This window comes from Emydura macquarii, unplaced genomic scaffold (assembly GCF_026122565.2).
Source record: "Emydura macquarii macquarii isolate MOO-44397 ecotype Brisbane River unplaced genomic scaffold, CSIRO-AGI_Emac_v2 contig_2184, whole genome shotgun sequence".
NCBI classification, from domain to species: Eukaryota; Metazoa; Chordata; order Testudines; family Chelidae; genus Emydura; species Emydura macquarii.
The window spans coordinates 3,698,718-3,713,784 of record NW_027132321.1 but is presented as its reverse complement, the minus strand read 5'-3'; the positions used below and the strand labels follow the sequence as shown (position 1 = coordinate 3,713,784).

Sequence of the window (15,067 nt, the reverse complement as noted above, 5' to 3'; positions counted from 1 at the left end):
GACTGCGTCGCTGATCGGAGCGGCAGGTAACTGAGATGGACTTCGACATCACCCCGTGTTTACAAGCACGTAGTTAGGGGAATGGGATCAGGGGCTGAGCCTGACCATCCAAAGGGGAAAACAAAACAAAGTAATCCACCTGGACTCCAGAGCTCACCAGAGCAATTCTCCTTTGCCCTGGCCTTATAAACAGGTTTATCTTGCTGAGCCGTTCTCTATCCTTTGTGTAAAAACTGTATTTAGTCCACGTGAAAGGAATCGAGTCCCCCGGAGCGAAGTACTTTAGCTAGAGACAGCACAGAAATAGCTCAGGCAATGGCAGGGCCACCTCTAGGCACGAAAAAGGAGCTCGTTCTCCATGGCCTCTCTGCTGGGACTGCCAGCAAGAGGGTGAATTACAGACAACTGCCTTTAGTGACAGGCACTTCCTCTGCTTTGGGAACCAGACTGAGACCCAGCAAACTCGTTTCACGCAGGCCATCAAACAACCACTGTCAGCTGGTACTGACCCTGGGGCAAATCCATTCCCAGTCCCTTGGGTTTCTCCTTCCTCTTCGAGTGCTGCACTGTGTCTGTTCTTGGCTGTCAGAGCGCCTTGCCAGTGCAGCAAAGATTACTCAATAAAAGAAGTTGCTTAACATATTCCATCTTGCCCGCTCTGCACGAATGCACCCCCCACCCCGGTAGCATATTGGCTGAAATAAAATAGAACTAAAAAAGAAGAAAAAAAAAAATAACCCAACCAATCCCAACCTGAAATGGGGACGTGTGTCACTTTGGGAGGTTTATTTGACTGTCCTCTGTTACATGCCTATTTTCTAATTTTCAGCTGACATTTTTCTCAGTGAAATAAATGAATTGACTCCAGTGGAGGCCTATTCGGATTAAACTGCTGTCACCACCTCACACGCCTAACAAATGGTTGCCTGCAGCCAGCAGCCCGGGATGCATTCCAACTGTGGGGGAGAAGGGGGGAGAGGAGGTGGAAAGGCTGACCGGGTAAACAGCAAGGTGCTCATCAGAAAAGTTGCTTAGCAAAGCAGGAGCCACAGCACAGAAGGAAACAAAATGTGTAATAAAACTATAAAAGGGGCCATTTAATCCCTGGGATGAAATCCAAGTGTGCGATCCTTCGCTGGTGTAAACTGGCACAGCACCATTGAAGTCAGGGGAGCTACACCCGTTTACAACCACCTGCCCCCAGGATCTGTCCCCAGAGGCATTGCCACAGCTCTGCAGAGCAGGGAGGACAGTGGCAGGCAGCGACTGGAACATGCCTCAGACTCATTGGCTGACTGTTTGCTTTCAGCACAAGGAACAAGCCTGCGGAAGGGCTGCTAGATCGGGAGATGCCAGGGAACCAACGGCACCCACTAGTGAACTCCGAGAGAGACGCAGATGGGCCGAGTGCACTTACTGCTCCGCAATGACGTACTGCTCCTGCAGGGGCATGCACTGTACCCCCGCCACCTGCACGTTGTGGGCAATCTCTGAGAAATCCAGGCCCAGGTTCACGCCATGGATGGTCACTCGCGTCCCTCCTTCTGGGGGCCCTGACACTGTCAGGATCTGGAGGGGAAACAAAATACAGCATCTGCATTACCACCCTCTCCTGGCCGGTGCCTTTAGCCTGCTCGCGTCTTGGCACTTATTTTGCACCATGTCAGGAGGGATCCCCCCAAGAGCTGGCTTCTGTAACCAGCCAACAGCCTATTAATGCTGCAGACAGGAGGGGAGATCATCCTGCCCACTTCTCCTCACCATTTCCCACCAGCAGAGGCTTGAAGAGACGCAGCATGCTAGGGAAGAGCCAATCGATTGTCCTTCTTTACAGTGACTCTGCTCCTACGAGGGGCGCTGCGGGTCTGCATGGAGGGAAGCCAGCACAGCTGCATGCAGGATGCTTGCACAGCCCCTTGTTATGATCCCACAGCACTGACCAGCCGGCAACATTTACTGTGCACACATGCACCATTACCGGCTGCCATTTGCCTCTTCAGCCCATTGCGGTGCAATGCCAATTAATTCATCAACACAGGCAGATAATGGAGAAATGACCCAGGGATCCCTCTCAGACTCATTGGTCTTTGTGAATGGAGCCTGTTTACAACACAACGGTTCATTCACACAAACGCTGGGGGTTTACCAGGCCAGGACCTAGGAGAGTCTTTGGATGGTTTCCCCACAAATCCCAGTGCTTCCTTCACCCTTGTTTTGCTGTATGATGAATTTTATAGTGCAAGCTGCACACAAGAACAGAACATTGCAACTTAAACCTTTGCCACCTGGCTCCTCGCCGTGGCCAGAGACTCCTGTTATCAGCCACAGCCCAGCACACATCTCCCACTTCCCTGCCCCGTATCACCCCCAGACATCTTGCAGTAGTCATGGGAGCCAGTGTCTGTGCCTACTGTGCTGGAACAGAAGAATGCTGGAGTACTGCAGCTGGCAGAGGCCTGAACAGTATCAGCAGCAGAAATATCTGCTGGAAGGATAGGATCAGCTCCCTTTTTATAGGCGTATATAAAAGATAGTAACCTTAAAGAAGATGCCTGCTACTATCGAGAACTTCATTACGTTCTGCCTTGGACAGTCTCTGAATGTTAATACCACATTTTATTAGTGAGTAAGGCAGCATGGAACACCTCAAACGACTCTTTGAAATGCTCAAGGGTGAGGCGTATGCCCTAAATCTGCCCATTGATAGCATGCCTCAATCATAATCACCTCCACTCCACGCTCGATAGGGTTTCATTTAAGATCGCTCCCCTCCCCAGCCAGTGGCATGCATTACGATAGCGTGAGGTCATGGGATTGGGACTCCAGCCTCCTGGGTTCTATTCCCGGCTCTTCCACTGGCTTGCTGTGTGGCCTTGGGAAAAGTCACTAGCACTCTCCATGACTCAGGTCCTTGTCTGTAAAATGGGAACAAGGACGGTGACCCACCATTTGTGAGGCTCTTTGAGACATATGGTGAAGTCGCTAGTTAAGAGCAAAGGATTATGATAATTATTAATGCAAGATTGACTTAGGTCCATCTTAACCCCAGCCCTTGATAACCAGCTCCAGCTTTCCGACCCTTCCACCATCCTTTCCATCTTTCCTGACCAGCTGCACACTTCCCTCAGGACTCAGAACAACTTCGTAGGTGGGATCTGCATTGTTAATACATGGAAATAGATGAAATGTAACACGTGAACACCGATAATCATTCATGTTGCCACATACAGGAGATCCCTCAAGGTGGGTCTCTGTTTCAGTATCCATCAAAGCAACCCCTGTAGGACTGCCTGCATGTCATGGCTCTACTACATCCCTTGGCTATGGATTTAAGTGGCACGTGCCCCATCCTGTGACCCCCATGGACATTCCGTTTTAAAGTCCCTCAACTCACCTAACGCTGGCCTCCTCACATATCCACCCCCAGAAGAGCAGGAGTCTTCTTCTCTGCACCATCTGCTGCCTGGAATAGCCTCCCTGTATCTTTCCGCCTCATCTTTCTCTTTTCAGTCTCCTTTCAAATCTCAGCTGAAATTATTTCTTTTCTCCCTCACTTGTGCTTCTTAATTTCTCTCTCTTCAACTCTGCTCCTATTTATTAACAACTCTGAAGCTGTATTATTTAATTTGGCAAAATGTTCTGGGTTGCAGCTTGCTATACAGACCATACAATATAGAGCTGCATTGTATTTTAAAATACCTCTTCTCTCCACTGCGTGGGCCTCAATTTCCCTCTTTGCACTCTCAGACGGATGACTGAAGGCTTTAATTTATTCACTGTACAGCATCTGTTGCACTGCTGCTTTCTGTAACTCATACCACGTAGCATGTCTTGTATCACTTAGCTCTGTAAAGCATTGTGTTTCCAAAAAAGACACTATACAAAATCAAGTTGTATTGTATTCTATATTGAACAGTGCAAGTCTGGGCTGCTAACGTTTACACTGCTAGTTACACATCACCTGACCATAATTCTTGACAGTTTACTTCCCTTATGTCGGTAAATTAGTTTCAACTCTATTTATTGCAGTATTTACACTACAGGATGCATCGACTTATCACACATCCAAAAACAATTCTTGTGGCTTGCCATTTTTTGACCCAACCACAACCAACAAAACCAGACTGTGTTGCCAAACAAAACAGCATTTAAAAAAAAAATTGAATAATGTCCTGACCTGGAAAATACCCGACACGGAATTCCATTTGACCTAGATTTTAGTGGCTGCTAATTGAACAGTTTTGAAGTAACTGTGCCAAAGAGCAGCCCCAGGGTTAGAACAGATGCATTCAATTAATTACAGCTGGGGCGATTCAGTCAAAGATCACAGAAAGAAGCAAAGTCTTAGAGGCCCAGTTGGGCAGAACTTTGGTGACCTCCTCTGAACAGAAATGGACCGGGCAGTGCAGCCGCCATACAGAGATGGCGACGGTAGTCAGATGTTGGGTTATTTTTCACATGCAATTTTCAGACCCTTTAGTTATGTGGATGCAGAACCCACTTATGCACAGCAAGTCTCATCCGAAGCTGCTGCTGTTGACACCACAGTCTCTCTCAAATTTTGGTTACAGCCAGTCACACTTGGAGGGCACATGAACTGGAGACAGTAGATTGGCTTTAAGGATAATCTCGCTTTCTGTTCTGAGGTGCAGGAGGAAACAGTCCTCATGTAACAAGGCCATCTCATTCTATTTCATATATCTTCCCATGTGTCTACATTTCTATACTGTGTTCATCACCATTGTATTTTAGTTACCTCTCGCTAAGACAAATCATGATGGTCTCTAAGAACATCTGTTAACAATTAAAACAGGGGAGTGGGAGTCAGCACTCCTGGGTTGTTCCCAGCTTTGCAACTGATTCATTGAGATCATTGAGCAAGTCACTTCCCCTCTCTGCCTGAGTTTCCCCATCTAAAAAATGGAGCCACTGATGCTGACCTTCTTGAGACCCTTATGTGACACTTTACACTTGCCTAGATCTTATCTTCATAAAGGCGTAGGAATATAACTGAAGTGACAGGAGAGATGATATTATAAAGCCTTGTCTAGCTGCACCAGTGCAAACACCTACTGTAGGCAGAAAAAGCAACTATTGGCACTGGGGCAGCTTACTCCAGCTTGAAACCGGGGTAAACTGCACCAAAGCAAATCCCAGCGTACCCTGTTTGCACTGGTGTGGTGACACGGCGCTGGAAATCCTCAGTGCAGGGCAAATCCTCAGGGCAGGCTAGGCCTAAGCCTGCTGATTGTAACCCACCAGGTAAATGGCCACAGCTCAACTGCAAACCCTTTGGGGCATCAGTGACAAGCAGTCTGCTCTTTGCAGGGTTCTTTACCGAGAGACTGGAAGTAGCCTCTCTCTCTTCTCCATTCTCCCAACTTCCGTCTTCCTTAGGCCCTTCCCGTCTTCCTAGCTCCTTCCTGAGCAGTGGAACGTGGGTCTCTGCCCCCAAGTGGGTAGCCTCATGCGGCCCTATGTTTCTCCCAGCTTATGTGCTGCTCTGTTACCACTGGGATGTGGGCAGTCTTATCTACTGGTCAAAGGAGGAGTCAGGCCGGGTCAGATACCAGGAGGTCAGAGTCCGAGATAGGCCAGAGGGCAAACCGAGACTCGAGTGTCATGGTCTGATGGAGGCAAGTAACTAGGAGCTCAGAAGCAGGACTCAAACTTGAGAGCAGAACTACAGATCAATAACCAGAGTCAGGCCAGGTCAGGATATCAGGAAGTCAAGCCAGGGCAGTGCGACCGGGAAGCACAAGCCCCAGACCAGTGAGGGGTCATGTCATCACTTGCCCTGCAACCTTGGGTGTCTTGCAATGCTTTGCTGTTGTAGCTCTCAACCTGGGCCACTTACAAACAGCCTACCAGCATGCAGGTCACGCCCCGAGTGTCTGTGTATAGCCACAGTCCTGGTCCAGCAATTCTGATTCCAGCAGCCTGTCAGCAACACACCAGCCACGCTCTGGCTTCCAGCAGCCTGGGTTAGTACCTGCCAGATGACCCCAACATATTCCCAGTCCCCAATTTCCCCCCAAAATCTGTGTTCTGCACTTCTGTGTCCAGCCTGCTCCTGGAAAGGGTCAAGGTACAACAGTTTGCTACTTTAATTGGAGTTACCAAGCAGTTCGGTTTAAACACAGCACTGGATTAGTTTATATTAAAAGAAATAAAAAGATGTTTTAACTACCAAGAGAGAGATTTTTTTTTAATGAGTACAAGTATAAGGTCTTAAAAGTCAGAAATGGTTACAAGAGAAATAAAAATAAAGTGCTTTCTGGTAGCTAAAACTTAACAAGCTAGACTTGGTTCAAGGTAAAATCCTTACCGCAGGTTCCCAGCAACATGGCTGACCCAATTCTCAGGTCAGGAATCCCCCAAAGTCAAAGGGCTGGTTCCTTTGTCATCTTAGGTGAAAGAAAGAGAGGGAGAGATAGCTTGGGGGTGTTTTTGCCCCTTGCTTTTACAGTCCAGTCACTCTTTGGAATGTATTTTCCTGAGGACTACCCCTAGATCAAGTTCATTCCAGATGTGAGGATGGAGACTTGGAGTCTCTTGGTGAAAGAGGTTCCATGTTATTTGCTAAAATGCAGGTCTATCAGTTCCTGTACCCTTTGTTGCCAAAGAATGGTCACTTAACGGGTGATTGTCAATCAAGTTTGATGACTACTTGTTCTTTGAGAAAGCAGCTCACTCCCGCCCCAGACTTGTCTGGTAAACACACAGTCATAATTTCAGTTTATGTGTATAACTCGTAATACACATTTTGTAGATACATTACATAAGAATATTGATGATCACTGTTATTAGTTTTTAAATGAGGCATATTTTGTGCAAAGATTATTGCAATAATGTGTAGGGTATGAATAAAGGGTGCTTTCAGTCACGGATGGGTATTACTACACCTATTTTATAGGCAGGGAAACTCAGACAAAGAGAGCAGCAATGATTTGTCTAGAGTCACCCCACAAATCAGTGGCAGAGTCAGGACAAAAACCCAGAAGTTGTGATTCCCAGTCACACCTGCGCTAACTATTAGACCCCATTCCCCTCTCAGGGCAGGGAACAGAACCCAGGAGTCCTGCTTCTAGCCTCCTCTGACCTACAGCTAGAAAGCGTTCCCTCCTTTGAGGTAGGATCCAGTTTCTTTATCATTATTATTGTTCCTGTCACCCCAGTTTCGTAGTTCACCATTTCCAATGTAAAACCACACAGAACAAAAAAAAGCAGGGTCTGTGTGAGGGATGAAAACAGGATGAGCTGCAAGACACAAGGATGTCCTTCCTACAGTCAGAAGCGAGCTGCGAGCCAGACAGTCCTGCAGTATAACTGGCTATCATACCACGTCACACTCAGCACCAAAGAGACAATGAAGAAGATAGAGTCCCAGCCACGCAAAGAATGGCAAATGTCATTTACCTTCTTTTTTTTTACGATGTTCTAAGCTAGCTGGATCCCAGCTGATGAGCCCAGCAGGGACTCAGCACATAAGCATCGCTAGCCCCTCATCACGGCATGATCCCTCCTTGTCTCTGTCTTAGCTGATAGCACATTCAGAACCTAATTGTTATCTCAGCAGAGCAACTCCATTATTCAGCCTGACACTACCCCCCCGCCCGTTAGCTGTTTGTTGCAGTGATGTTATATTAATGAGGCCTGCAAATAAATGAATAGGAGATCAGAGAGCTGCTTGTTCTCAAGAAAACTGGTTTTTTTATGTATTTATCACTGAGACTGCAGACCTTCGGGAAGTTTTATGCTGTTAAAGAAGGGACACTGCCAGCGGAGGCGGCAGCATGGATTTAGGTCCTATAAACAGAAGGACTGTATATTAAAACTATAATTCATTTTCTTTTTTATCAGTGAAAATGTATTTTCTCCTTGGCATTCACACATTCGCCCTCCCACAGCCATTATGCTGGGAACCCAGCTGCAAGAGCACTGGGCCAGGGCATAAGAACTAGAGTGAAGAAGTGACTGAAGACAGGAAAGTTAACTGCCAACAGGATAAACAGTGAAGAGTCTTTCTTTGGGAATGACCCAATGGCTTAGTAACATGGGAAAATACATGGGGCCAAACTCTGCTATCTGTTCTACTGGTGCAACCCTGTTGAACACCGCACCACGGGTCTGAGTGTAGACCCCCTAAAACAGATAGGTCTGGACATGGAACACATTGACTTGTCAACACAAGCAGAACTGTATCTTCTGCTCACGTCAAGCTCACAATCCATCTGATCCATCCCCTAACATTGCAGAAAATGTCTGAGAGGCCCCACACGCCTCCAGCTTTGAAGGAGACATACAGACCACAGCCCGGCTTATGGAGACAATAAGTGGGCAAGAACCACAGCTGAGCTCTGCTCTGGTCTCCTTGCACAGAAACCGCCAATATTCCTTTCCGACTCAGACAGGGACAAAAACATTCTGTGGCAGTGCCCAGGCCACAGCTAGCAGGAAAGCTGCAGGGTTGGAATCTTCAGCCCAGCCCATGAGCAGATTAGCTGCAAGATGTTTTGTGCTCAGGGTGGGGTATTAGCCCCAGGAGGAGAAAATACGACTTCTTAAATGTTACAACTGTCTGAATCATTCAGTATGAAGGGAACAGCCGGCAGAGCCTGTTTTACTCCTGGCGTCTTGTAACCCAGCCTTGCGCGCACAGTACAAATGCCCGTGGGAAGGAGAGGGGGAGGCCCAGTCTATGGAATGAGGAGTGGGGAGAAGTTCATTTATTATTACAAGATTATTGAAAAATAAAAAAAAGGAACCAAATCGCTCCGAGATGAAAGATCTCTGGTCCCATCAGGCTGGCAGAGCAGAGTTAGCATCAGGGGGCATCGGGTGGAAGTGAGTAGGTGGTGCTCTCAATTCAATGGCTACATAACCCACATGACAGTCACTTCTGGGCAAAGCAACCGCACACGCAGCCTCTGCCCCACTTAAATTCTCCTTAAGCCTAAACTGAAGCATATGCTTAAGGGCTCCAGCTGAATCAGGACTTAAGTAAACACAAGGTTACAATGGGAGTGAAGTGCCGCAGGGGCCTTGTGCTACATTTGTGTCCAGAGTGCGTTTTGCACACCCAGTCAACATTGTCAGTGCTTCAAGAGCTTTGTGTTAATTCCCTGCACGCTCTTTTTATTTCAAATTAACCGGCACTGGCCTGTGGGGATTCTGATGCCTTACCACCTGAGCCGAGGCTGCTGCAGGTGGCGGTGCCCCCTGGTTACTAGAGTAACAAGTCAAATGAGCTGGGGCATGTCTGAGTAGCCCCGCAAGGGCACCTCACCCACATTCACCCCAAGATCAAGCACAGAGCCCCTGGCCCGGGTGATCCAGCCCAGGATCGACCAGTCCTAGATGATCAGTACAGGCCTTCACCCATTGGGGCAGTGAGCGGAGTTCCATGCTGCTGAGTGCGTGAGGTGAATCTTTTGGGTAAGCCCTTCTAAACCGAGGCTCATTCTATCTAGGCACCTTTAATAAAGCCAGGGCTTTGTCCTTTGCCACTTTCCCCACTCTCTCCACCACCGTGTTTGTACACCAACCGGTTGCCCCAGAGATGCCAGGTGCCAGTGAAATCACCCCCTCTCTTGAGGCCGGGTAAGCTTACAGCACAAGGGATTCATTGGCAATATCTGGGGCACTCAGGAGATGGCCATTCTGGATTCCTGCCTTTGGACAGGAGTATCTAACTCTGTGGAGATACCTGGGAGAAACCTAAGTGCAGCCACTGTGTGTGCATGTGTGCGCATGCCCATGCATGCACCCACTGGGGTAGCTGAGCTCTGGAAGATGGGTGGGCTGGAGAGAAATTCATGCTGAGAGGTTGAAATGTTAGCTAAGGAGAATACTGCTAGAAGAGACGTTCACTTGCCTATACTAGGATTTCTTATGTATTGCACTTGACAAGGCCATATTCTGCTCTCTTACATCAGTGTAAACCCCTGAACAACTCCACTGAATTAAAAAGCATTACTCCAGATTTACAGAGAGAATAATATAGCCTCTTCCCACTTTCACTCTGCTGGAAAATATAACATGGCCTGAATCCCCCTTTTCTGTTTCCATTTCTCATGATCTTGAGCTGCAGGGGGTTAGTGAGCTTACACAGAGCTGGAGAAAGCAGTAAGAATGAAACCAACACAGAATGGTCACAATGGGTCAGATGTCCTATGGCATTTCAATTTGCCAAGGGTTTCCTTTCCTCTAGCTTGACTTGACTATCAGTTCAGCTGCACCACGATGGTTGCTGTCAGGGACAGCATCAATGGCTCCAAGGGGAATTTTATTACAGTGAGGGTGCAGGGCACAAAAGAGTGGCTGATGATCTCCGAACCTGGCTTTTATACTAATGAAGAGACTCTTGGACTGTTCCTAGAACACACTCTGAAAACCAAGCTACAGCCTGTAAAATAATCCAAAGCTGAAGATGGATTTAAGAGGGGCAGCATTCTCTGAACTCTTTCCACCAAGCTCTGCTGCTTGATTTCTTAACCACCTGATCTCTACAATCAGCACTGCCATTATCCCGGCTCTTCTATAGTCCTGCAGCCCTCCTGCATTTTAGTCTCTAAAGACTGGTGGTGGCGAAACTGCACAGCAGATGGGGAAGCAAGATCCCTTCTGCTGAAAGCTGTGATTTGACTGGCTGGAAGGTATCTGCAGGGGGCAACATACTAGGCTCTAGCAACAAAGGATGACATGGTAGGGCCCAAGTATGAAAATGGATGTGTTTCCATAAGACAGACGGGGTGGGGAGAGAGGCTGAACTCAGGTGGCTAACCCGAGTCTCTGCCAGAGACGCAACAGGTATTTTTAGTGCACTCGCTCGAACCCCGCTACTGCGAGTCTGCCTAGCTGGGTTGGCTGACTCACTCCCTGCTGCAGTGTAGACTTACCCACTGGCACCTGAGCACAGGACTGGCCGTTAGGCTCTCCTCACCAACTCCCTCTGCGGCCTAGGACCATGCAAACTCTCCGGGCCACATTCAGCCCTGGTGCAATTCCATCCACAAATCTACCTCTGTGCTTAATACTGCCTTTCTCCCCTCCCACTCGGTAAAAGGAGAATGATGATATTTACCCACCTGACTGGGGGTTGTGACCATTCGCTAACGTCTGCGAATCGGTCAGCAGAGGAACAGCATCATGTACATGGTAAGTATTGTTTTGTTTTTAGAAAAGTCCTTGTCTCACAGTTTGATGATGAGGGAGTGAAATTCATCAGAACCTGACACCTTATTATAAGAAGTGTCCTTTCTTGTCCAAAAGTAACAACTCGAAGCAACAACAACAACAACAACACTGAAAGCACAAGGAGGGAGAGGAATGATTTAAGGGGGAAGAGATGAAATGAAGAAAGCAAATCTGAGGAAGAGCTCCCAGATAGTCACAGGTTTTTGGCTGTAGCGTGTTCTCCAAAAGGCAGTAGTGAAAGCTCCCTCTTCTGAGACATACCCCAAGTCTACACAGCCAATGCTGGGCATGGGCTAACTGTGTGAGATAGCTCGAATCCAGCTACTGCAGCTACCAATAGCAGTGAAGACAGCATTGGCTTCAAGGCAGGCTAGTGAGGTGAGAACATAACCAGAGTCCCTGATGGTCTTATACTACCTGTGCTGAAGCCCTCGCTGTGCGGATTTCACTGTCTTTGTTACCTGCACTTGCTGGATTCAAGCTAGTTTGGGTAGGCTCCCTCGTGAAAAGCTTTTGGTGTGTAGATATACTCCTAAAGCACTGGGATCAGAGAAAGCACTGCAGAATACTCTAGGAAACTATCCTGCAGGATGGACAAGAGGAGACACCCTAATTTCAGCCAGCCACTGGTGTATCTGCACCTATGCAAACCCGTAGTGCAAACAGGCAACTGGTACTTGCTCTGGGGCAGCTTACTTCTAGTTAAAACCAGGCTAATCTGCAGGGTTACAATGTCTGCTTGTAGCAGCCTACCTTGTTTACACCAAGGCTTTGCACTGGTGGTTGCAATGGCCAGAGCAGAAAAGGTGTCCGTAAGGTTTTTCCCTTTCTAATGTCTATGAGTGGGTGGAAGAGGATCTCACATTTTAATTTGTTAGTAAAATGAACCCAGCACTGCAGACTAAACTGCCAGATATGCTTAGCCATCCATTTCCATTCTAACCACTGAAATACAGAAATACATGGCACTGTTCTATGACCGACTGTATCGAAATTTTAACACTGAGGGCCTGAGGCCTGTCTACACATAGAACTAGCACAACTAGATGTTCTAATGTTCCCTTCTAGCCTTAAACTCTATGATTCTATGACAATGATTTAATTAAAGTAGGGCAAACCCCTGTGTCACACACTTATTTGGCTTAGCTTAGCTCCATTATGAACAGCTCTCCGCTAAATGGAAAGTAAGCCACTCAAATTGCAATAATGAGTTTGCAGGGTTTAACTAAACCTATTTAAAATCCGATTTAAGTTAAACTGGGGCAGCTTCTGTGTGTAGACAAGAGCTTCATTAAATTGGTGCAAATTTGTGTGCTGAAAAGACCAGATTGTCCCTTGTCTTGTCCCTTGTCCAGCTATTCTGATTTGGTAACATTTTACGCCCACTGTACACTCATTTTGCACAGGTGCAAATGACAGCACATAGTGCAGGGCAATGGAGAATTAGGCCCTAAGTTGGTATTGGGAATCAGCTAAGCAGGACATCAAAGGCTTTACGGATCCAACACGTCAATCTGGCCCCCAAGAGCAAGTATAACAGTACCAGCACCACCCCCACCACTGCTTTACAATGAATAATCCCCCCTGGAGACACCGTCTGCAAGGTCCTAACTCCTTCACTGGTCTGTGATCTAGAGAAGTCAATTATAGACTAATTACCTCCCTGGTTCAATTAGTATTCATGCAGCAGGGCATGGCAGAAACCTCAGTGCTGAGGGCACAGCCAGATAAATGAGAGAGAGAGAGTGGTGGGCAGCAAGGGTGTAAACGCTGGTCACAGACTAACAAAGCTACAAATTAATTCTGCGGGAAGCAGTGGAGTGTTTTATTCATTCTTCTTCAGCGCGGAATGGATGATGTCTTCTATCCGGGCCAGAAGGGAGGCAGCCAGGAGCAGAGACAGATCAATCTGGCATTTAAAGAGTGGTAAGGTTAAATAAAATGGGCTAGGGGCAACGGACAGATGGCCTCGCTCTGGCTGGCTTCTCTTACCTCGGTGATGCGGGGATTGGAGCACTTGACGTTCCTGCTGGACCAGTTGAGCCAAGGCTGAACGGGGGAACTGCAGTGCTGCTGGAGGGTGCACTTCGCCTCTCCGCCGCACCAGCCGCACTCGAACTTCTGCTCAGCTTTGAGGCACAGGCCGCAGCTCTCCCGCTGGGCTGCGCATTTGTACAGGTGAACTGTGGAGAAGGGAGAAGGGTGGGCTGAGCACGGAGCTGGAGATTAAATCGAAAGAGCTACACCTGCTTACTGCGCGGCCGAGGTGAGGTTGGGCCACAGTTCCCCCTGTCTGATGAAAAGGGGAGACCACCTCATCAGGCAGTGGTAGAGGCCAGGCGATGCTTGGAAAAGATGTGTGTGTGGGGTGGAAATAGGGGCTTTTTGGGGTAATAAACGGAAAGGTTACAGGAACATCTGCCTTGTACCTGAATGGCTGTAAATATTCTGCACAGCTCATGGGGTACCGTCCCTCAGATGTTTTTCCAACAAGCCGATTGCTCCCTGCTTCTCTCTCTCTAGCTCAGCGGTTTCTTACTGCCCTGACCACTGCAGATGCCCAAGTGAATGGCACCAGCGGGCCATAAGTGGTACCCTGGCAAAACCGGACAGTGTCCTTCAGGAATCACAGGGAACGTTGGTCGGGCCCAGGACAGCCCATGTGCTCCTGTGCACGCACCGTTTTGTTGGCAAAGGGGCCCTTAAGCCTTCTCATTCCCGCTTATCCTTTTTCCAGATGTTCTCAGACATTACTGCTTCCCTGCTTGCTTTGGAAGGCAGCCCTGAAAACCTCTTTGTTTCGTTTACTCCACTGGCCTGAACCAAGAAAGAGCTCCTTGAAATAATGTCTCCATGCCCAGGGAGCTTGGCAGGGTCTCCAACAGGGTTCCAGTGTATCAGGTTCCTCAGAAAATTTCAAAGCATTCAAAAGCAAAATATAGCTCCAACATGGATAAACAGGAGCCTGTGGAACGGATGTCCCTGCTTCAGCAAAATGGGACTATTAACAGGCATTATTTTCAGGGGCTCCTCTGCTGCTGTCGGTCTGTTTTGCTCTGCAGTATGCTACAGTCACGCAGCCGTTCATTCTGGTGGCGGCTCTTGTTTTCCTGTGGCATTCCACCTGTAGCTGGAAGTATAATGGGTTTCTTTCTGTGGCAGGGCTGGCTGCACTGTTCAGCTATAGCTGGCAAATGTAGATTTTCTACCGGTCGGTTCTTTTAACAGGTCTTATTTTATAAAATGAGCGTTGTGGCATCTAGAAGCAAAGTCCACATAATGAAATGGAGTGTCCATATGGACTACTGCTATTATTGAACATGTAAGAGGTGGCAAACACGGAGTACACTCTTCTGGACAGTGAGCCACACAATTAAGTCTTTTGAACAGGACCAAGGACCTAATCACTTATGGGCATTAAAAAGTCCCATGGAGCTTTTCACACGATTACAGATTTTACATCGAATAGCCTGGCTAAATCTACTGCCCTAAAATTATCCCAGGCGATGGTGTCGGAGTAGTGGGCGAGTGGTATTCCTATGTACAGTTTGCAAAACACTTGGGATCCTACAGGGTGAAGGACGCTATATAAAATGCGGAGCTGCTGGGAGCTTGGGCCACAGAGATTGAGCTACCCTCTTGTCTCTAGAGGTGATCCTGCTAGGTTAGGGCTGGTTAAGTCAATGTTTGAACAGAAGCTTGCACTGCTGCCGCCCATGTTTTGTGGAGAGACAGAGAGTTATATGCAGTCTGCAGGGCTGTCAATCTAGCGTATTTCAGCAGAACCAAAAATACTTAATTGAAAATAAAATCCAAAAGGTGACGTTGTTGCTGTTGCAGATTTCTAGTCACTTGTTTTTTATGCTTG

The 15,067-nt window shown here is 47.8% G+C and overlaps 1 protein-coding gene across 5 annotated transcripts in view; it reads right to left on the bottom strand.

Moving 5' to 3' along the window:
- The window catches only part of PLXNA2 (plexin A2), a 349,352-nt gene that overhangs the window by 60,571 nt on the left and 273,714 nt on the right, over positions 1-15,067 (bottom strand). For 4 of the 5 annotated variants that reach the window (XM_067558832.1, XM_067558829.1, XM_067558831.1 and 1 more), the window contains exons 12-13: positions 13,192-13,382; positions 13,005-13,108 (exon numbers count right to left, since the gene is read on the bottom strand). In XM_067558832.1, the coding sequence (XP_067414933.1) occupies positions 13,025-13,108; positions 13,192-13,382 (275 nt within the window). In that variant the 3' untranslated portion in view covers positions 13,005-13,024. Of the gene's footprint in view, positions 1-1,417; positions 1,570-13,004; positions 13,109-13,191; positions 13,383-15,067 lie in introns of those variants that run through there. The other variant, XM_067558841.1, reaches the window with a different exon arrangement.